This window comes from Aulonocara sp. 'chitande type north' Nkhata Bay, linkage group LG23, assembly GCF_057382095.1.
Source record: "Aulonocara sp. 'chitande type north' Nkhata Bay isolate Kocher_YH1m ecotype deep benthic linkage group LG23, A_spYH_male_GT1.1, whole genome shotgun sequence".
Classification (NCBI taxonomy): Eukaryota; Metazoa; Chordata; class Actinopteri; order Cichliformes; family Cichlidae; genus Aulonocara; species Aulonocara sp. 'chitande type north' Nkhata Bay.
Window position 1 is genome coordinate 20,754,800 of NC_141365.1, and position 22,760 is coordinate 20,777,559.

At 39.5% G+C, this 22,760-nt stretch overlaps 3 protein-coding genes across 3 annotated transcripts; 2 read left to right on the plus strand and 1 right to left on the minus strand.

The window, feature by feature from the left end:
- The first annotated feature begins 5,164 nt into the window (after window positions 1-5,164).
- On the plus strand, window positions 5,165-7,325 carry LOC147301632 (uncharacterized). The gene is made up of 6 exons (XM_086283550.1): window positions 5,165-5,525; window positions 5,924-6,019; window positions 6,472-6,572; window positions 6,893-6,917; window positions 7,162-7,170; window positions 7,258-7,325. The coding sequence occupies exons 1-6, from the start codon at window positions 5,165-5,167 to the stop codon at window positions 7,323-7,325; spliced, it is 660 nt and encodes a 219-aa protein (XP_086139676.1).
- Window positions 7,326-10,367: 3,042 nt separating this feature from the next.
- Window positions 10,368-20,888, plus strand: LOC147301633 (uncharacterized). The gene is made up of 4 exons (XM_086283969.1): window positions 10,368-10,771; window positions 18,710-18,808; window positions 19,448-19,545; window positions 19,641-20,888. The coding sequence occupies exons 1-4, from the start codon at window positions 10,408-10,410 to the stop codon at window positions 19,737-19,739; spliced, it is 660 nt and encodes a 219-aa protein (XP_086140095.1). The 5' UTR covers window positions 10,368-10,407; the 3' UTR covers window positions 19,740-20,888.
- LOC147301634 (zinc finger BED domain-containing protein 4-like) lies at window positions 12,937-16,072 on the minus strand. The gene is made up of 3 exons (XM_086283968.1): window positions 15,900-16,072; window positions 13,503-14,887; window positions 12,937-13,361 (listed from the first exon to the last, which is right to left on the minus strand). The coding sequence occupies exons 1-3, from the start codon at window positions 16,070-16,072 to the stop codon at window positions 12,943-12,945; spliced, it is 1,977 nt and encodes a 658-aa protein (XP_086140094.1). The 3' UTR covers window positions 12,937-12,942.
- Window positions 20,889-22,760: the final 1,872 nt, after the last annotated feature.

Genomic DNA, 22,760 nt, shown 5'->3' on the forward strand with positions numbered 1-22,760 from the left:
AAGTAGTGAGTAATGTAGGGATCAAGTCCTGTTTGAATTCCCGATACCACTCCGCGGTGTAACCATCGGAGCCTGGTGACTTATTGTATTTCAACCTATTGATGGCATTCATAAGTTCAGCTTCCGTCACCTCCGCTATCATCATTTTATTTTGTTCCTCATTAAGGCTTGGTAGGCATAAAGAATTCAGGAAATCGTCCATTTCATACTCAGCCCCCCGTGGGACTCCCGCATATAATGTTTTATAAAATAATTCAAAGGCATCCTGTATCTTACTAGGATGAGTCATTATATTTCCTGTCTCTGGGTGTTTAATTTTAGTTACAGTATTCTCCGCTATCTTCTTCTTAAGTTTCCACGCTAAGATTTTCATTGATTGCGATCCCCCTTGATAATACTTCTGTTTCAAATATAACAATTTTCTCTTTATCGCTTGTGTACTCAACGTATTTATTTCAGTTCTGATCGTTGTTAATTTCTGCAGAGTACCCGCTGAAGGCGTATGTTTGTGCTCCCTTTCTAATTGTTTTTGAATCTCTTGTAATTCTTCCATTTTTTCCTCTCTTACTTTTTTATGGAAGGAGGCAAACACTATGATCTTCCCCCTCATGACAGCTTTTAATGCATCCCATAGTATCGGGGGTGACACCTCCCCATTATCATTAATTTTGAGATAGTCTTTGAGCTCTTTCCTTGTTACTTTCCTAAATTCCACATCTTTAAGCAGAGATGAATTCAATCTCCAAATTGAAATTTTGGGGTATACGTTCATATCAATCGTCAGATACAGCGGTGCGTGGTCACTTATATCTATCGAGCCCATCTTGCATGTTAAGATTTTATCCCTATCTCTTCCAAACGTCAAAAAAAAATTATCCTCGTGTAAAGGGAGTGTGGGGCTGAGAAATGAGAGTAAGAAGAGTAGGGAAACAATTTCTCCATACTTCAATTAAACCCACCTCGTCAAACAATGCTGAAATTCTTTTATATAAGGTACTCGATTCCAGCTTCATTCTGTTAGAGCTATCTAGATCCGGCTGCAGGCGTATGTTCAGATTGCCGCAGCAAATTAAAGGGCCCTGAGTTTCTGTCACCATTATATTAACAATGTTCTTAAAAAAACTCACTTAAAAAAAGTCACTTCCTGGTGGGGCGTACACATTCATTAAAGTAACTTGATTACCATCAACTGTTCCCCGAACCAGTATAAACCTCCCCTCCTTAGTTGAAGCTGCTCACGAATGGGTCTTTCTCTGTGCCCCTCCGAGTCACGCCGCTGCGACATTCCCGTCTTCTCCCACGTCAGATTTGACAGCTGCTTCAAGATGACTTTAGCGATCTGGAATCCCCTAGTCGGCATATCCGCCATCGCCTCCTCCGCAGTCGAGTAGAGCACAGTTATTTTATTACATGTTATTCTGTTTTGTTTTGTTTTTTTGTTTTTTTTTTTAAACTATTTATTTATTACCTTTTCTTCGTTTCTTCGTTATTCTGTTTCTTTTCATTTCGGGACCGTGTGTACATAATTTCATTCCACCTCATCTAAACATGTGATGCGAATGACAATAAAGCTCCTTGAAGCCTAAAAAACTCAGCAAAAATACCCCCCCAAAAAATCTGAAGAAATAAATCACGAAAGAAAACAAGTGTTTCTGGGGGGGGGGGGGATATAGAACAGCAGAAGAAGAGGCAAGCTAACTGTTATCAGCTAAAGGCAAACATGTATGCAGTATTATATTAATTATGTGATTCAAACACACATTGCCCTGCATCTTTTCTCACTCACAACACTGATGAACCCTGGGCTTCTTTTGAAAGTGTCCCCGGCTACATCCACACTAGCCTGGATAGATTTGAAAACGGCATTTTTGTCTGAAAACGCTCCACGTCCACAATAGCATTTTCAGTCGTTTTCACAGAGTTGTGCGTCCACATTGAAACGGCCAAAAACACTTACGTTCCAGTACTGCGCATGCGTGAAACGCAAGAAGATTCGACCTGCCTCATTTCTGACTTTCCGGCTCTTTGAAACGTTGCAGCAAAATGTTGAGGAAAAGCACCGAGTTTTTTAAATGGACTAACAATGAGGTGGAGTTGTTGCTGCGAGTAACACAAAAGTACAAAGTTGCAAAAGCGAGTGAGAGTTAAAGAATTTGAAGAAAAGCCATCTGGAGCATGTACAGACTGATATTAATCTTTAATAGGGCTGTCAAGATTCAGAGCAAACAAAACAACTGCTGTATAATGCCCTCCGCTATCTTAGTCACATGACTGCATCATATGACTAACATGCGTCATCGTTTTAGAAAGTCTCCGTTTTCGCTATGACGGGTTAGGGTTAGTCATGAGAAACATGTTTATTGTCTTTCCTGATTTGTTTTTTCTATTTCAGCTGTGTTTTATTCAACTTTTGTTGTCTTTTTTTGTTTCCATTGTGTTTCGTATGCTTTTGCTGTGTTTTTCTTTGCTGGTGTTACCTTAAACTGAATCTCGTTTGACCTCTCAGGGCCACTATGACAAACTCTGGTGTTTATCAGGATTACGTTCTACTTCAAACTCAAAAATAAAACACTAAACCTATTTTTTAATATAACTTATTAATATTCATGTTCATGTCATTATTACTATTGTTTACTTTTGACAAAAAGTGATGTTCACATGTTTATGAGTCTCTCTGCAGCTTTAATAACTCTCTCTGGTTATTGCTCTGCTGGCAGTTGTGCTTTTTACATCTCTGTGGGTGAAGACAAAATCTCTCCAGGTGCGCAGCCTTCAGCCTGTGACCAGCTAGAATACAGAGACAGAGCACCCAGGTAAACAAACCACTGCTGGAGCTGCTAACACTGACATTAGTGTGAGTGCTCATCTGATCCACAACTACTGTTATACAGTACACATGTACATATTTACATGTAAGCTGTATTTTTTAAAATGACATTAATGATAATATCAGTTGTAATTATTGCTACTTTTCATTTCATTTACAGCGCGCCAAATCACCACAATATTCACCTCAAGGCGCTACTGCTGCTAATATTACTAAAATGCTAAAGCTAAGATGGATGCAGTCACTGTGAAGTTAGCTACTAGTCTTAAACCATGACTCACCACTGCTTTAACCCACTCTGTGTGTGGATTTAGTGTCTCTAATGGCATTTTTCTGCTGGTGCTAACTTTACTACCAATATCAATGGTACAACCACAGAGTACTGAGTATTTGTGCTCTCTGTTTCAGGATGAGATCCACTCCAACCCTCCATATCATTGAAGTGATGTTAAAGAAGCATATATCGGTTATGATTAATGTTATTTCATAATGTATTAAAAATGTTATAGTATGAGAAAATGAAGCTGAAGACAGCTGATCTGCTCACACATGTTAAACTCATGATGATCTTTGACTCTGTATATTAAATCAAACTATATTACTGCTGTGGTTAGCTCTAATAAAACATGATGTCCTCTATTACAGTCAGAATTTTTTTAATTTGATGAGTGAAAGAAATCAAATGGACTATTGCAATGAAGAATGTCACTGACTGACATATGACATGGAGTAAATACATTATAGCTGGGGTGTTAAATGTATTTTGCATCGTTGGCTATATACAGCCCCTCTTTGATCATAAGTGGGTTGGATTAGCAAAACCCAGCTTAATTTATTTGCAATTTCAACAGTAATAGTAGAATAAATGTGTAAAATTACAGTATCTAATGGCCCAGACTCTTATTTTTATTAACTCCCAAAAAATGTACTTTTGTTTGCTGTTTGTAAAAATAGAAACACTGTAAAGTAATACTTTATTAATGTCAATAGTGAAAAACTTTTCTGTCATTTAAATTTTCATCTATTATTTATCTATTACTTATGTGTATTTTGAATGGCAATGGAGGTCTTTATCAGCTATAAACCTTATGAAATTACAGTTAAATGTCCAAAATCTATGCCCTGCTTCACAGTTTTAAAGACACCCAGTGGGCCAAGCTGGAGTCTTTACCGGGCTGATTCTGTTACCTGGGCCTTATCTTTGACATCTCTGCATTAGGCAGTTATCTAGGTAACATGATTTAGGTACATCAGCAAGCAAACGACTGTCAGCTGCTGAACAAATCACATTGAATGGGAACACATCATTACTGTGAAGAGGCACAAAAGCGAAACTAAAATGACACCGAAATAAATACATTAATAATCGTCAGTTGAGACGTGAGTGTAACTTTTCAGGTATGTTTAACTGGGAGCTTTTGGCTGTGGTATGATTGGAAAGGTTGTCATGCATTCATGGTTCTGGAATTAATATCACACAATCAAAATGTAAAAACAAAAACAGATAGTCTTTTAAACAAGCTACACAAATCACAACACTTGAAAGATGAAATCCTACCAAAAAGAAAAAAAAGTCTGTGTATATCTATATATCTATATCTATATATTTATATATAGATATAGATATATAAATACATAGATAAGTCACAACAACAGCTCTTTCCTTGATTACTGAGTTATATCATGCGTCATGCACGGTGCTGTGGCAGGCAGGATGAGGCTGGACCCAAATGCTGGACTCGAACACAACGGATGCTAATCTGGAGGAAGAAAAACTGAATACACTAAACACAGGCCACACACACCGCCTCCTCCATCCTGTAGAGGTCATTGTTGAGATATTTATTAGAATTCCAGTAAAGTGAATCTTTCCAAAAAGAGTTTTATTTTATAAATGGCTTTGAAATTTGGCAACGATTAATTTCATTGATTTGCTCTTTTAATTTAAATGTTTTTCTCTCCCACTTGTTCCTCTATCTGTGTCTCAAGCTGCCACTGTCCAGTTGTGTTAATGCAAAACCTTGAAAAGCGTTGTATTGAAGCTCAAAATGTTAACACATACTTTGACTTTGTTAGAGTTAAATTCAACACTTTTTCCTGTACTTTAAATACTGCAGTGCCATATTTAAAATTCATCACAAAGCAACAGAAAGTCTCTCATATTAACCCATCCAGCAGCGTTCATAGTGAAGGTGCACAAGTTGGACTTCCTGTGAGGTACTTGGTACTTGTGGTATTTTATCAGGTGTCATATAGGCTGAAGTCAGCATTTGGGGCAGGAAGTGTAGAGAGTCCATCAGAGCTGAGCTGCTTTCAGATGACTCCGTCTTGTTGTGGATGCTGAAGCTGATCATGGTTCTCCTGTGGATGATACCGTTGGTGGTTCTGCTCTGTGCAGAGGCCGAGAAGGTGACCGAGGTCAGAGGAGAGCTTGGGTCAGAGGTCACTCTAACCTGCTCCAATCAGGCCTCAGACACCCACTGGCACATGGAGATCTACAGCCAGTTCAGAGCATGTGTCAGCTGCCAGATTTCTTCAACATATTTTACCCTCTCTCCTGATTTTGAAACCAAATTTTCAATCCTAGGAAACAAACTCGTGATTAAAGACTTCAGAGCAGAGGACTGCAGGCTTTACTTCTGTGGCATCAAGAGAGATGACAGCATTCATTTTGTGGAGACTTTCCACCTCATCTCAGGTAAGTGCACAGTTTTTGACTTTAACTCTGAAAACTACAGAAGCAAAATAAGTAAAATGCTGACATGTTTATGGTAATTAACAACTGCAATCATTCAGTGTTAAAATGTGAAACAACATATGTAGAAAAAATAATTTAAGAAACCTCTAAAAACTGTATGGTCTGTTTCTGGTAAGGAAGACTTACAAAGATAATCTGATGATAAATTCAAAAAGACACTAGGAAACAAAGGAAGTGATTCAAGAAAGGGACTTGAAAAGCCTGCCACGGTTACCTCCTCCTGGCTGTGTCAAAGTTTAGGAATTTCATTTCATTTTTTCTGTTTTAGATTTTCAGTTCATCTTCACCCTTTTTTCCAGTTTTTCTTTCTCCAGATATCTCTCCAACCTCTGAGCCAGACCCTCAGCAGCAGAGCAGCTCCATATCACAGCATCACCTCATCATCATATACCGCTCAGCCTTCCTCATTACTGCCATCACCCTTGTCATACTGGGTGAGTCTTATTTGTTGGATTAACATTGGTAGAGCCAATATTCATTATATCCGTAGCACTGCGTTATTTCCCGTGCTGGAAGATCACTCAGAATCAACCAAGCTGAATTTATTAAGACATGTTAGATTACTGCAGGAAGAAAAACAGGAAGAAGGCATTAATTTTAGTTTTTAATCTGGATCACACTCTGCTTAGATCTGATTATCATTGTTATTATTATTTATTTTGCGGAAAAAAGTCACATGTTTTGATGCATGCTTAATCACGCAGGTAAAAAAATTCAGTCTCAGAATCTGAAGAAGTCACTTAGATGAGTGACAAAACATTTCTCTGACCCAAAACACTACGTCCAGATGAACACAATAATCATTTTGGGGTCATGCTCACATGTTTATGAGTCTCTCAGTGAGGATGTTGATTGACAGTTAACGGGTTATCTGCTCTGCTGGCAGTTGTGGTTTTTACGTCTCTGTGGATGAAGAGGAAATCTCTCCAGGTGCGCAGCCCTCGACCTGTGACCAATTGGAATGCAGAGACTGTGCAGAGTGCCCAGGTAAACAGTTCCAGCTGGGACTGCTGACACCAGTTATACAGTACACATGTACATATATACATGTTAGCTGTATTTGTTAAAAAGACATTAATGCTAATATCAGTTGTAACTATTACTACTTTTCATGTCATGTTATTTACAGAGCGCCAAATCACCACAACATTCACCTCAAAGCTCTTAAACCATGACTCACAACTGCTTTAACCCACTCTGTGTGTGGATTTAGTGTTGCTAATGCCATTTTTCTGCTGCTGTTAACTTTACTACCAATATCAATGGTACAATCACAGAGTGCTGATTATTTGTGCTCTCTGTTTCAGGATGAGATCCACTCCAACCCTCCATGTACTGAAGTGTGTTAGGGTACCTGTGTTGTTGACCCAGTGTTTTCAGTTTTGTACCTTTGTGTTCTCATCTCGGTTTATTACTGTGAAGGTTTTGCTTTCTGTTTTGTATTTCTATTTCCCTCTGTTCTTCTTGGTGTGAGATTTTGTAGTTCTTCAGTTTTGGTTTCCATACTCCCTCTGTTCTGTGTCCAGTCCGTGTTTGTGTCTGCCCTGGTCTCACGTCCCTGTTCCCTCTGTTGCAGCGTCTGCTTGTGAGTCTGTAAGTTCAGTTGTTGTTTCCTGTTTTACTTTGAAGGTCTGTGTCTCCTGTTCCCATTCCCTGATTGCTCCCTCTGTAGCTGTGTCCCAAAACGTAAGCTGCATCCTCTGTAGGCCGTATTTGAAGGCTTACGCCACAGCCAGGTGACGAAGGCTGTCCCAATTCCTCGACTCCTTCAAATGTGTCCAACTAATCCGTCCTTTATTTTGCCCAAAATTGAAGGATGGGTCAGGTGTGTCCTTTGTGGCCCCACTATATCCCAGAATTCATAGCGCGGCACAGCCAATTCCAGTTTCCAACAATGGCGGGCACTACTAAGTTTTAATATTACTCTTATTACTCTTTCTGGGTCACAAAATAAACTTTTAACATATTTTCAGGCGAGAAAGTTGCTGTGTAAACTTCAAATAACTGCTTGGTTTATCAAGACATCGCATATTTGCAAAAGTGCGCCAACGTTTTCTGAGACGTCTGTTACCCACCCGCTTGATAGCAAGCCGGGGGGTTCAATGGTCACTTAACCCGGCGAGAGCAGTGGACTCCCGGCTTCATTGTTTTCAGACCCCCGCTGTCTTTCGCTACACAGGTTAAACACGATATATAAGTCACTCAGATAACTTTAAAATGTAATTGTTTGGCTTTTTTCTGTGTTTTATTTGTTCCGTAGTAAATCGGTTTGGCTGAGATTAGAGTTATTCACTTAGATTACATTAAATTAATTTTTATTAATCCATCTGGTGGGTTCCTCTGGGATTTTCACACAGCTGAATAAACGTGAAACAGAAAACTGATGAAACAGAAGTGTGAGATGGTCGATATTATATTTTAGATAGCAAGGAGCAGACGGCTTAGTTTATTAAACTCCACCGAGACAGCGGTGATGCTAATCAAAAGGCTAGACTGTCCCATTTCACAGCCTCGTTCTTCCGGCCTACTCGGTCTTCGAAGGACCCGGCCCACGTAGACCGCGAAGGCCGGGTCCTCCGAAGGATGCAGCCGACATTTTAGGGCACAGCTTGTGTATTTAAGCCCTGTGTTTTCCTTTGTCTGTGTTGTGATCTCTATCATCCCTTGCTGTGTGTTCTGCCTGCCTGCCAATTTAGCTCTCTTTATTCTCAGTTTATTTAGTTTACTGTTCTGTTCTGCCATCCAGCAATAAAAGCTGAGTTTGAGTTCACGGTTGCCTCCATGAGTCTGCACTTTGGGTCCTATCCTGCCTGTACACAGCCTACACTTGACAAAGTGATGCTGAAGACGCATTTTTCTACTCATGTATGATTAATGTCATGTTTTAGAAATGTTACAGTATTAGAAAATGTACCACCTGTGTTAGCTTGTCTGCTTTGACCTTTTCACTGTTTTCAGATTGTGTTCATGTTTGAGTTTCTTTGCAGCAACAGTTTGGAGACAGAAGATGAAAACAGCTGATCTGCTCGCATGTGTTGATGATCTTCGCTCTGACCTTTATAAATTCAAACCATATTATGGCTGTTGTTACTTCTATTAAACATGTACTGCTGGTGCTGTCCCTGTGTGTTACTTTAAAGGTATCACTCATCTCAGGTGTTATTAATAATTTTACTCATCATCTCATCAACCCCTATTTAATTCACAATAGCACGTTTAAACTAAGGAAAAGTACAATTTGGAAAAAAAATATTTATGTAGTTTAAATTTGATGGAAGAAGAATGTCTCAAAACAATTGTCTTCAAAATGTTTTACGGTGTAACAACTTTTTCAGAATTGCGTATGTGCTCCAACATAAGGTTCACAACAGGCTCACAGCTCCCAAATGAATGAAAAGTTCAATTCTGGTCAAATATTTTTAAGTAGTTTTGGCCTCATATATATTGATTAACTTTAAACTGCATCAGTGTTGATGCACCATCTATACATGCATGCAAGTTCAAATATCTTTTAAGTGTTTGCTGTTGTGTTTTGGATATCCTTTAAAGACATCAGTCATGTATATAGTAAAGTACATTTTATGTCAGCTAACAGTTTCTTAACTGGAACCATCTTCAGGCTGAATTCAAGGAAGTCTGACCCAGTTCAGGGATCAGCTTTAACTGCACAGGTAGTAACAGGCTGATATCTGTCATTAACAGAAGTTGTAACTGATCATTTCGCAGTAACACGGTAACAGTAAACAGTCACAGACGGATAAACAGAACATAGATGATAGTAGTGCTGCAAATGGAGGAGCAACTTTGTCATAGTTTTAGGTTGTAATAGCAGGCACTAAAACCAGGGCTGTGGGCAGAAGGTTATTTGATGAGCATTAGTAAAATGTACTGTCAGAGTGTGTAGTGGTTATTGTTGCAGTTATGCAGATGTAGCTAAATGCCACTCACATCATGCTTCACTGCTGCTATGATAAAGGCAGCAGTTTCATATTTGAATTAGATTAATCAGATTGAGTAATATTTGTAGTACAGAGTGTAGTAGTGAAAGTAGTCATTCTAATACACTTTGAATGGGGTACACTGTAATTACAGTAGTTAAAGTTTCAGTGAGAATATTGAGTGTAAAGAGTTTAATACCTGCTTTTGCAGTAGAGGTTATAGAAGTATTTATAGTAGGAATTCAGTGGGTTGTGGATTGCAGTAATATTTGGATACAACTGGAGGCGCTGTGGTGTAACAGACGCGAAGCCATGTTTGAAGGGGTTAAATATACTGTCCTTTAATTTACTGTCTGATTTGACTTGAGATGTATTTCACTGGAGTAACAGTTGAAGTTCTAGATGAAGATTTTTTTTATTTACAGAGAAACAGGACTGAGTCAGTTCAGACATGTTCAAATCTGGATAGTTTTGGATTCATTCATTGTATCTGCACGTCTGTTTATTTTCTACTAAAACATATACTACTACTGCTAGTTTTTCTACCTGTGCTTTGTACTTTAAATGAAACACTGTCCTCTCATGCTGATTTTAAACTCCCCTTTGCTTGTGTTGTTGTTATTACTCCTACAGTACCATTCGTAATGTGAAAATTCAGTTCCAGAAGAACTGAGTCTGAAAGCTCCGTGTCAGATTCCTGCTACAGAAGTCAGGCTGGAGGTAAAAAGAAGGTTTCACTTCCTGTGAGAGTTACTTGGTATTTGTGGTTTATCAGCAGACGTCACACACGACATAATCACCGCCTGAAGTAGGAAGTGTAGAGCACTTCTGTGTCAGAGTCCATCAGAGCTGAGCTGCTTTCAGACGACTCCGTCTTGTTGTGGATGCTGAAGCTGATCATGGTTCTCCTGTGGATGATCCTGTTGGTGCTTCTGCTCTGTGCACAGGCCGAGAACGTGACCGAGGTCAGAGGAGAGCTGGGGACCAATGTCACTCTAACCTGCTCCAATCAGACATCAGACAGATACTGGTACATGGAGATCTACAGTCAGTTCAGAGCAGGTATCGGCCGCAGTTTTTCCTCAGCAGGCTCTACCTACTACTCTCCTGGTTTTGAAACAAAATTTTCAATCCTGGGAAACAAACTTGTGATTAAAAACTTGACAGCAGAGGACTGCAGGCTTTACTTCTGTGGCATCAAGAGAAATGGTAGCACTCAGTTTGTGGAGAGTTTCAGCCTCGTCTCAGGTAAGTACAAAGTTTATTAAATTTAATGCTAATAATAACAGAAGTACTTATTACTATTGATTTACTTGAGAGACCTGCCATGATGCCAAGTCTCTCTTGGAAAATAAATGTTTAACCTCAATGAGATTTTTACCTGGATATAAAGGATTAATAAAGATAACTTAAATGTGTAACTTCAGTCAGCTCTCAGTATCTTGCATGTTGTGTTTTCTAAGGGCCAAAGTGCACAATGAAAAAAAAGAAAAGAAAAAAATATATTTAAAAAAAAGAGTTGTATTTGATAACTAAAACTACATTTATTAATACAGCAGAACCCCAACTTACAAAATGAATCTGTTCCCGAGGGTCTTTCGTAAGTCGAAAATTTTCGTAAGTCGAAGCACCCATTGCGCGTTTTGAGTGAGGCGATGCTGAACGATAGGCTATAGGCTAATTGCTAACTAGAACAACAATATGTCGTTCAAGTGGAACAGCAAAGCGCAAGTACAGAAGCCAAGGGGATGTCACATGATTCGGAAGGCATTGTGGGCATTGTAGGCTCAGCCAATCAGAGAAAGCGGATTTCGTTACTCGGGCATTTTGCCGTAACACGGGCAGAAATATTGCCGTTCAGTGCCTTCGTAAATTGAATTTTTTGTGAAACAGGGTATTCGTAAGTCGGGGTTCCACTGTAATTGTTTGTACACAGTTTCACTGGTACGCTTTAGTGAAGCTATTTCTTAGTCAAAAACTCAACGCTTTCCTGCAGATCTGTATCATGCTGTTTGAAATTGCATTGTTCTTTAGCTCACAGGCTTTGGTGGCTGTGGTGACAGTTTCCCTGCAGTGCACCAGAGGTATTTATGTGGTGCAGTGCATTCATGGTTGCTTTTTTGTATAATGTTGGAAACCACAGACTGTAATAGGTGAAGCTCCCTGTTGTGACTAATGCAGTGATAGGCTTGTCTCTAGAGATAAAACAAAATGTTCCTGAATTTATCACTGATAAAAGATTTATTACCTCCTACCACAGTGATTACTTCATAGCTGATGTAATTTTGATGAGATTTCCTCCATCACAACTTTGGTGTTGTTCTTGATCAGCATTTGAATCTTGATATTTAACTTTTACATCACAAAGCTCACCCAGTCTTGTTTCTTTCATCTAGAAACATTGCAAAAATCAAACCATCACTGGCTCACTTGACCGGAGGAACCATTAGCACAAACTTTAACTTCTTCCCATCTCGATTGTTCTGATTCAGTATTCCCATGCATTGCTCAAACCTTCAGCTAATCTCTAATTATTCCAGCAGCTTGGCTGCTAGAAATTTAGAATTCATTTATAAACTTTATTTGGAGCTAGACTTGTAGTCAAGACCGCCTAATCCGAGACCAAGACAAGACCAAGACCAGAGGGTATCGAGACCAAGACAAGACCGAGACCAGAGGGTATCGAGACCAAGACCGAGACCAGAGGGTATCGAGACCAAGACCGAGACCAAGACCAAGTCGAGACGAGACCGAGACCAAGACCGGGACAAAAAAAGACTAACTTTTGTGTGCTTTTAAGGGCTGACATGATGGTACTGACTGGCCCCAAAGTCATCTGACAAAACAGCGATCACCTCCAACAACTGTAAAATATGAAATATGTAACTGGTTTCAGTTATACTTTATATATAGATAAAATTGTAACATCAAACTGAAGATTATAAACTTGAAATTGCATCATGTCCTATTGTAGTAGTACTAGCCAAATTACACTATGATATCAACTTCCCTAAAATGGATAAGGCCTGTCAACACAAAGTGATATGCAGATGTTATTTAAAAGTCAATGGTCACATTTATTTAGTCAAACAACACCATTTTAAGTAAAATTCTGTAATCAAACAATATAAAGACATGTGCACACCTCACATGAATCAGATGCAAACTACAAATATTACATACCAATACAAATTGTGCATTAATAAGAATAAGAACAAGTGCTTAAAAGATTCTGGCATCTTGATGTCTTCAGTGGCATGAGATTACAACACACTGCCAATGAAATCAAGCCTGTTGTTCAGTAGGGCAGGAACAATAGAACACAGACATTATGAACAAATAACAAATATCTTATGAACAAATATATAATGAACAAACAGCATATTTTCAGAGAGGAGGGAGAGAAAACAGTTCACATTTTAAAACAGTGATTGATTGCACTTCAAGAAAACTAAAGACTGCAACATCTTATAGCCTAGCCGTGCGCGGTGGGGTCTCATTAGAATGCCTCCTCTACTAAAAACCCTCTCAACTGGGGCAGAAGAGGCAGGGACAGAGAGGACCTTCAAGGCAACACTGTGTAGACTGGGGAAACGCTCTTTGTTTTTTGACCAAAAGGTGAGTGCATCACAGTCAGAGTCATTTATGCTGTCTAGGTACTTGCTTATTTGTGCATCAGTGCTCGAGTCCTGGCTTGTGCTGCGTTGCAACCTAAATGCCTTGTAGCGTGAAAGAAGACGTTGTTTTGGGGGTGGCGCTGAGTCACTATCTGATAATTCTGTGTCTTCTTCTGTTGGTGCTGCAGGTCCGTCTCTGTCTACCTCTGTGATCAAAAGGTCTGGAAAAGGGTGCACACACACACACACAAAGACAGGATTAGACAGGATGCTTCTAATGATGCTATAAAACCAAAGACAGTGATAATAAGTGGAACAACAAAAACAACAATAACAATAAATTATTATTATTATACAGTCACCTATTAATGACTTTTTAAGGTCATCTCTGAACCTCTTCAGTGCTGGTCCGGTTTCACCATTTTGGACATCTAAATCTACCCAGGTCAGTCCAAACTGGGGGTCGAGCATGGTGGCAAGGAAGTAGATCCGATGGCTAAACAGGTCTTCTGGATCCTTTTCGTCCATGCAAATCTGCCTGAAAATTCCAGAGAACCATTTCTCTAAGGATCTTTTCAGTGCCCTGACTATAGTTACGGCCTGGGGCATTTGTACTTCCATCTTTATAAGATGATTCTTCAAGTCCAGAACAGTGGGGACCACCATGCTAATAGTCACCTGATGATCACCTTCTGTAAGATCTGTTGCATCAGAAAAAGGCTCAAGCAAAGCACAAAGGTCTTTCAGCTGAGCCCACTCTCGGGTTGAAAACACTAAATTCTCTGTATTGCTGCACATTTCAGTGATGGCCCCGTGGTCAAGTGTGATCAGAGCCTTTAACTGTCTGTAGGTGCTATTCCAGCGGGTGTTGTTTCCTGCTGGGATGGACTTATTGGAGCCAAAGTGTGCCTCAAACAAGTCTTTGTGGTTACTACTGCTGTGAAGCAGGTTTGTAAACTTGCTGGCTTTGGCAATGGCTCTAGCTATTGCCTTTACCTCTTTCATCCCATCACTGATTACAAGTTGCAGCGAGTGGGCGAAGCAAGAAAGACGTTCACCCGTTGACCATGGATCAGAACCTTCTGCATCCTCCCACATTGTTTCATTATCGAGGTCATCACTGCTATCACCTTCAGGGTGCTCTACTTCTGGCATCCTGACTTTAAAGGCCTGCTTCATATTGGATGCATTATCCGTCAGAATGTAGCTTATTTTATGGCCAATGCCATACTCCTCAACTATTCTGTCAAAAGCTGAGGCGATTCGTTCGCCGCAGTGCTTCCCTGTGAAACGCCTACAGTCAAGCAAAAATGATTGTAAACTGTAAGAGTCCTTGTTCTTGCAGGCAGCATGAGCAGTAACTCCCAGGAAAGTACGAAGCCTCCGGTCAGACCAGAGGTCTGTTGTTATTGCTACATTTGGCTGGACTTCCAGGGCTTTGATTATGTCACCCTTCAATTTAGTGACAAGGTGAGGTATCAGCTTCTCTGTCAAGGTGGTTCTAGACACAGGAGTGTATTTGCTATCCAAGACATTCAGGAAGTGTCTAAAATGTGGATTCTCAACGATAGACAGGGGGAGAGAGCATCCAACTATAAGGTCCTGGAGGATGGACTGGGTGATGGCCTGTTGCCTGGGTGAATTTGGGGAAAATAAGTGGATGCTTGGAGCAAACAATGATAATTGAGGCTGTGTGGGATTGACCGCTATCACTGATGTTGCAGAACCTGCTTTGTACTCCAAGTACCTACAAAACAGGGAAATAGGAATCTGTAAAACATCGGTTTCTATTCAAACACAAAAACTACTGTATCTTACAAGCACAGTAATTTTAAACCTATCAATGAGGGCAGACTTTTGCATACAAAATAACCTAATCTAATCCAGTGTGACACATATAGATCATTAGGCACAACTAGTAATGATGAAAATACTGGAGTGTTCAGGGTTGCAAGACCTTAAATAACAAGAACAGAAAAACAGTTGAATGGAATCTACAAAAGACAAAATGTCTGTGCATTAACTTTGCAGGTTGCATTAAGCCTCCTCCTGCCAGTCAGCTATCAGACACAGTTGTATTGACAAGAAATGAACTACTCAATAAAGTCTGAACTTACACCAATACAAAATAACTGTGTCTAATAATGCTAAAATAGCCCCTACACACTGGACTGGTTTAGTAGGGCAACATAGTAGAAAACACCTAAGAAAGTCATAATCAAAGGTCCTTAAGTTCGATTTAAGAACCTTAGGACTCAGTTTTGCGATCCGTGCTATCTGGACCAGAGCCATAGACCGCTCTGATCTGGGCTTCACTGTCAAGAACGCCGGTGTTAGCCGAGCAATGTTATAGGGACACTCTTGAAACGCCCGTCCTTACTTACGAGTCAGCAACCACATAAATATGCCCATTAAAGTCGACAACAAACCACACCATACCAGCCCTTAAAGTGCTCACTGAAATGGTTTCGATATATTTCTGCTCAATGAATTCACCTAAATACCTAAAGTTAGTGAAAATTGTTTAAGCAGCTGATAGCCACTGCTAGCGCTAGCTACCTGTACATAGCATGTAACGTAACGTTAAGTTAAAGTTAAGTCTGCAGGGACGGTTGCAAAAAAACTGTCCCTACATAATTTATAATGTTTGAAGAACACATTATAAATAACAATATTACATAAACATGACCAGGTCATCTGAGGTTGGAAAGGTAGTTAGAAGAGTTTGAAGATGGATAGATGGCTGCTGGCTAGCTTACCTTTGAGGGTGTTTGCGCTCCAGGTGCCTGGTGAAGGTTGAGGTAGTCCCGGCTGTCTCGGTCAAGGAGACTTTGCAAAACCTGCATTTTGCCGAATGCTTCTTTTTTGCATTTACCAAAAACTGTTTGTGTTCTATGAACGCAAACTTTATGACAGACGAAGTCGCTGACATTTCTGTAACTTACTGACCAGGCATACTGCTCAATCTAATGGGTTGCATTTAATTGTGTTTGAAGGGCGCGAAAGGCGAAATAATAAAATGCCACAATGTGGAGGGATTTGAGCATGGCTGAGCCACTGTGTGTCGCTGTGTGACAGCTGAGCAGCGAAAGGAAATTAATTGAGGAGCCGGCTCTCGCTCAATGGGAGTCGACTATTCTGGTTCACTACAAAGCACTCTCTAAGCGCGGCTCTCAGAGCTAAAGCTTTTGCGCATGATACATTATCGAACGTTACGCTGTGTGTCATGGATACTGTTGACTCCAAATCTCCCGACCACTATGTTGAACTGAGACAACAAGACCCAGACAGCGAGACCAAGACAAGACCGAGACCAAAGTACGTCGAGACCAAGACAAGACCAAGACAAAAGTACGTCGAGACCAAGACGAGACCAAGACCACGTAAAAGTGGTCTCGAGACCGGTCTCGAGACCAAGACCGGTCTCGAGACATCCAACTCTATTTGGAGCATATATATTTCCCTACATGATCAGGTATGTGGCAATATAGCAGATCTGCCAAGGCTTCATTCCAGTAGTTGGTCCCTCTGATCATTTTGTGAGTGTCTTGGAACTGGAAGTGGAACTTTTTCATATCCAGAGATGACCATGGCATGAAAGTAGTTTTCTTATTTGGTCAGTTTAATGATTGCTTTGAATTATCTGAAAACTTTTGTAGGTTAGCTTTTCCTTAATCTTTAGCCAGTTATTTTGACTATAGTTCATTTAGTCAACATGATGACTGAATGTAAGACTGCATGTTTGTCTGTGTGGAAATGTAAACTTATATTTTGCTTGTTTTTATCAAATCAGTAAAGAAATTTGTGACTGTGTGTTTTAAATGTTCTCTGCAAATAGTCATTATTGTAACAGTGTCCTATTTAGAGGTAAAGTAAATCTTCAGTAATATCCAGTGTTGGTCAAGTTACTTGAAAAAAGTAATCAGTAACTAATTACTGATCATTCCCCCCCCCCCCCCCCAAGAGTAATCCTGCTAATTTACTGATTACTTATTTGCAAAAGTAATCAGTTACTTTTTAAAAACATGATTTACAACCTGAATAGGTGATAAAGTGATAGATCTTTAAGCCCATACAAACTGTAATCAAATGAAAAAGTCTCCTTTTAAAACTTGTTTTTATTAGTTTTAATCTTTTAACTTTATGCATCAAGCAAAAATTAAATTATATGCAACATTCTCTGACTGGAGGAAATTTGTTTAACATTTAAACTTATTTTCTGCACATTCCAGCTCATAAAATAAAATATATTTTTTTTGTTTACACTCAGTCTTTCAAATAGATGCACATAAAACACAGCAGAAAATAAATAAAATCAAAGACTCAATGGTCCTGTTGCTCTGTTTTCCCCTGTAAAGCAGGAGTGGGGCAGGCGGAGGTTTGCCCTGGTGCAGGTGTGCCGCAGTGTGTCGAAGGTTTTGTGAATTTCACATTCCCGTGGCAGCTTGCTCTGAAGTTAAGGGTTTTTTCACTGTAAAAAGAAATTTTCTTCCCACGCAGTGAACAGAGGACACTAATGTTTTGTCACTTTTGACAGAATCAAATTCAAAGTCAGGTCAGTATTTCCACGCTTTAAACGCTGCAGGATCATACTCTCTCCACACTCGATATATGATCCACTGTTGCCACGAACGTCGCACTCGCTTACGTCACTGCCATGAGAATCACGGTTTAGTAATGCAGCATGCTTATGGGAAAGTAACAGTAATCTAATTACCTTTTTTGTAATAGTAATCCCTTACTTTACTCGTTACTTAAAAAAAAGTTATCGGATTACAATAACGTGTTACTGCCCATCTCTGGTAACCTTATTTCTTTGAAGTGTGACCTCTTTACTGTACAATAGAAGAACAGTCGAAACAAAATTTGAGGCTTTACCTGAAAGATGACATCATTCATTTCTAAAGACAGCTGCTCAAATACGACATGATCCTCAACAGGTTGCCAATTTGAAATATAAAAGGCTCCAAGGAGCTTTGAAAGAAAGCGACTGGACTACTTTAAGTTTCTCTAATCTAAAAAGTTTCTTTCAAGTCCAGTTGCTTTCTTTCAAAGCTACTTAGACTTCCCTGACTTGGGTGCCTGAGAACATAAAAAGACATCATCCTAACAGCTGCTAAATCAACCTGTCAACTCACCTAATCTTGGAAACATTTGTTTTCCACCATTGTGTTGGTCTCTAAAGTTACAACAGACTAATCGCTCACTAATCAATTACCACTCACCCTCAAAACTACAACTCATAGATGGTCAAAGGTTAAAATAATAAACAATAATATTTCTAATATTATAATAAATAAAAACCAGTGCAAAATGTCTTTGGCACAACACGGGAATCGCGTTGCCCAAAGCCTGAGCAAAAACAGATACGTTTTTTTTTTTTATTACTGCAATTTTTTTCAGCTTTTGAAAGTTCCTGTAATATAAAACAGTAACTTGGGTCGACTAGATGAACTATTTGTTAAAGTGTATTCAGCTGGGCCTCAGACATGAAAACATTGTTAATGTCTGATAGTTTTACGAAACACTATAATTTCTTATTCGATATGTGTAACTTTTCTTCTTCCAGATATCTGTCCAACCCCTGACCCTGAGTGTGGAGTGTTGCAGAGGCAGACTTTCCTCGTCAGCTCAGTGATCCTGAACTTTGTGCTCTTTTTAGTACTCTGTGAGTCATTTTGTCTAAATCTCTGTGGTCTGTCTGCTCTTCTATTAATACCAGCACCCCTCCACAGCAACATGTTGCATATGTAGATATGCAGAAATGCTACCACTAACTCATGCAGCAGTACTTAATGCAACCAGCTCAGCCACAGTAATTTTTAGTCAAGCTTGCTTTGAACCAACCTCCCATTTTTATAATAGATGTCAACTCATCTTGTAACCCTCTCCTTCCAGCAGCGCTTCTTACTATGTGGATTCAGGCATCTGTAGTTTATATTCATCCAGCTTATAAAACATTTAGTGCAGGTTCATACTGTAACTTTTACACATAAGCTGCAAGTATGTGAGGTAGTTTTATAGTTGTACATTTGTGGAAATAAGTATTTTTAAAGTTGGCCCACAACATTCTTTATGTTACTCACATATTACCAAAGTACGTAGATGTAATCCATGGGGGGTGAAAGCCGACGCTGTACAGACAGTACAGCACAAACGTACTGCTCACTGCCCCAGCAGGCTTCAGCTGTGCTTCTGCTGTCCAGATGTTGAAAGGTGTCTCTGCACAGTGGAGAAATGTGTTGTATGTGATGAGTGCTGATGTGAGTGTGAAGGTGATGTCACTCCCCTGATGGTCTGTTGGCAGGTCTGAGTTGTGTATGGCTGTGTCTGAAGAGGAGAATCAGCAAGTATCAGGCAAACCTCCCTCCAGCTGGGACCAGTGAGAGGCTGGAGGCTCCACAGGTAACTCAAAGTGTACAGGTGACCCTGCAGCTCATGCTCATTGTTCTCCTTCAGTGCTACTTTGTCCTGTACTCAGTGCTGCTGTTGTGTTTCAGTACGAGGAGATCCAGCTCCCCACTCCCTCTGCTGCTCCGCTTCAAGAGTGTGTTTATTACAAAATTCAGCTTCCTCGCTCCACACTACCTCAAAGCTGATGGACACACCTGTACAGGTGGATGATACCTGCTGGACAGAGGTCAGTCTGATAACTGAAGACTTGCTGCTCCGCTGCTCGAAGGAGGATTTATTTTTTCCTCTCTGGTTTGAGTTGTTGGACCAAAAGTTCTGAATCAAAATTTTCCACAAACTTGATGAAAGTGCTGCAAGATTAATTTTAGTCAGAGACAATCTGCTCTGCTTCTGAGCTGAGATGGACCCAAGAATGTGACAACCTTTAGCCAAACCTGCTTTAAGGTGCTTCAGGATTTAACACCATGACTCAATGCTGCTGTGAAAACCTGTAAATATGAAACTCCAACATTTAATATTTATTTGTTCTCTTATAGTTTGTATCTGTTTATCAGTTTTTGTTTTTTTGTTTCAGCTGTTTTGTTGTTTATGCTGTTTTCAAAGCACAGATTTTAAACACAGTCTCATTCCCTAAAAGGTCAGCATGATGATGAAGTATGACAACAGAAAGCTGCATTTTACAATTAAATGTCAAACAGAAGTGAAACCAGGACAAAGACAAAATATCACATGTTGACTGTGAGAAATGTGATTTTTGAAAGACATATTTTTTTAAATTTGTTGCAGCATCAAATTTAAAAATAATGTCGTGAGAAGCTGTCAAAATTACTGAGCATTTTCCTCTGCTTATCCATTTTAAGTATGCAGGAGTCTATACCAGCTGTCATAGGGCTAAAGGAGGGGTACACGCTGGACAGATCACCAGTCTGTCACAATAACATGTAACAAAATTAAATGTGTTTTTTTTAAAGCATCCCTGGTAAACACTGAAGTTCTCCAGAAAGACTTTGTTCACAAATAACTAATCCATCCACATTAATAATCTCAGTTTGAACATTTGGGCTGTTGATTTAAAATCTAAGATTATATGGTCTTTGCAAATTATTGCATAACAGGTTTGTTTTAGTATAAGAATATGTAAAAGAACTTTCTACATACCTGTGGCATTATTCTTTTGTTCTGTGAAAATACACTGCGATCATTTTCAGTTTGATTACAGCATTTATTTTTGGTTTAGGCATTCGTGTAGTTATTTAACACAAATAGAACTTGAGTTCACACCAGTGATTTGTTTGTTTGAAAGAGAAAATGTGGTTTGAAGTATTTCTTTGTAATGTTTAATATGAACCTATTAAACATTTGAGAACAACAAGGGACAGAAACAAATCTGGATGATATTATTTAAAAAAAGAGTTTCACAATGTTCCTCTTTCCTCAAGGCCATGTGAGTGTTTGTTGGTCAGATTTCGCAGGAAACTATTCAGCGCTTTCCTCACATGTTCTGAAAACAACAGCAAGTGACAACCTGTAAAAACAATTTCAGTTGTTGCTTCTCAGTAAAAGGCCAGCTTCCTGTTTCCATGTATTCTGACCATGTTGGGCCCCATCCTGCTCCAACCAGTACAAACAGGTCACGTGTCATGTCTGGTAGGCAGGATTTGGACCCAAATGTAGGACCCAGGAGACAGGAAATACATTTAAAAGGCAGCTTTAATGCTAAATTCCAATGAAAATGTTCCCCAGGAATGAGGAATTCAAAAACTATACAGAAATGAGACACACACAAATGTAATGAGGAAAAACACAACAAAAACTGAATAAAGCTGAAGGAATAAATAAACAAGATGATGAGGGAAAACAGGAGATACCTGGGAGGGTAGTTTTACTAACTGAGAAAATAAGAGAAGGGGTGTGAAACTAAATACAAAGACAAGAGACAAAACACCAAACAAAATAAAGCAGGAAGTAACTGAACTTGTAAACAGAAACACAGGCAGGCAGGAAGCCGACAAAATCAGGAAAAACATGATTGCAAATTACAGAGCCAGGAATGAGAATAAGAGAAATAACTCTGAAGTACAAATGAGCTAAAATACCAAACTCAAAATGGCAAAACAAAGAAGAAACTACACAGAAACATAAAATGGGGGGGAAATAAAAGAAACTGAAGGTACTTGTTGAAATCTCCCAATTCTTTGAATCTTTGGGCTGAAGGAGGGACAATACTCGGTGTATCAATGCTCAATCAACAATCATTTATTTCCATACAATTCAACAGTCAGAGCATTACAACGTCCGGACGGGAGAGATGCTACCAGAGGGTCAGGCACATGTCTCAAAATGGTGACGGGTTGCTCAGCTTTTTATAGTCTCTAGTGGCCCCCATCTAGTCGTAAAAGCCAAAACATCACATTTTTTCTCTGTTACAGCGCCTAAGTTATGACCTCGGCAGTTGTTTCTCTGCTTTCTGTAAGGTGGGGGTGTGGAATGTGGTCTATCTATCTCCCCTGTCTTTAGACACAGAGTCTCCTGCTTACAACCTTCTCTTCATGATTCAACAATTAAGCATGTCAAGAAAACAGTGTAACACATTCCCAGCAGATCAAGGATACAGAGTGATGCACATTTATCTAATGAACTAATATGTGAATATGTTCTGTTAACTCAAAAGTATAATGAGAACTAAACTACATACAGCTCACACACTCTATATTAAAGGGTATAATGTGATCTACAGCAGTATTCTAATTCAACTACTTTGATTACATATATAAGGTAACATATAATAACAGAATAATCTAATAATTCCCCCTTTTGATCTCTGAAAGAGATCACTTACAACATGCACTCCAGGGTCGCAAGGTCCAGGTCTTCTTGATCCTGAGGCCCTCTGTCCCCCTTTAACGGGTGGACCATATGTGGGATGACCTCTGTGTTCACGCAGTTCAGATGCAAGCAAAGTTAGACTTACGACCATAACAGCAGTTACAGATGACTCTCCCATCACTCCCCAATTCTCCCACAGCTTTATTTTGGTGCTCCAGTTTTCCACTCCCATTTTAATGCCACCTTATACCTTTCAAATGTACTTAGACTAGAACCTCTGTCTAAGGAGCTTTTAACCTTTATTTTTATTGCTGCAGCTACCAGTGTCTTCCAGTTGTGTGATTCTCAGCTTCTTTCTTCGACCTCCGGGGTTAGACCAC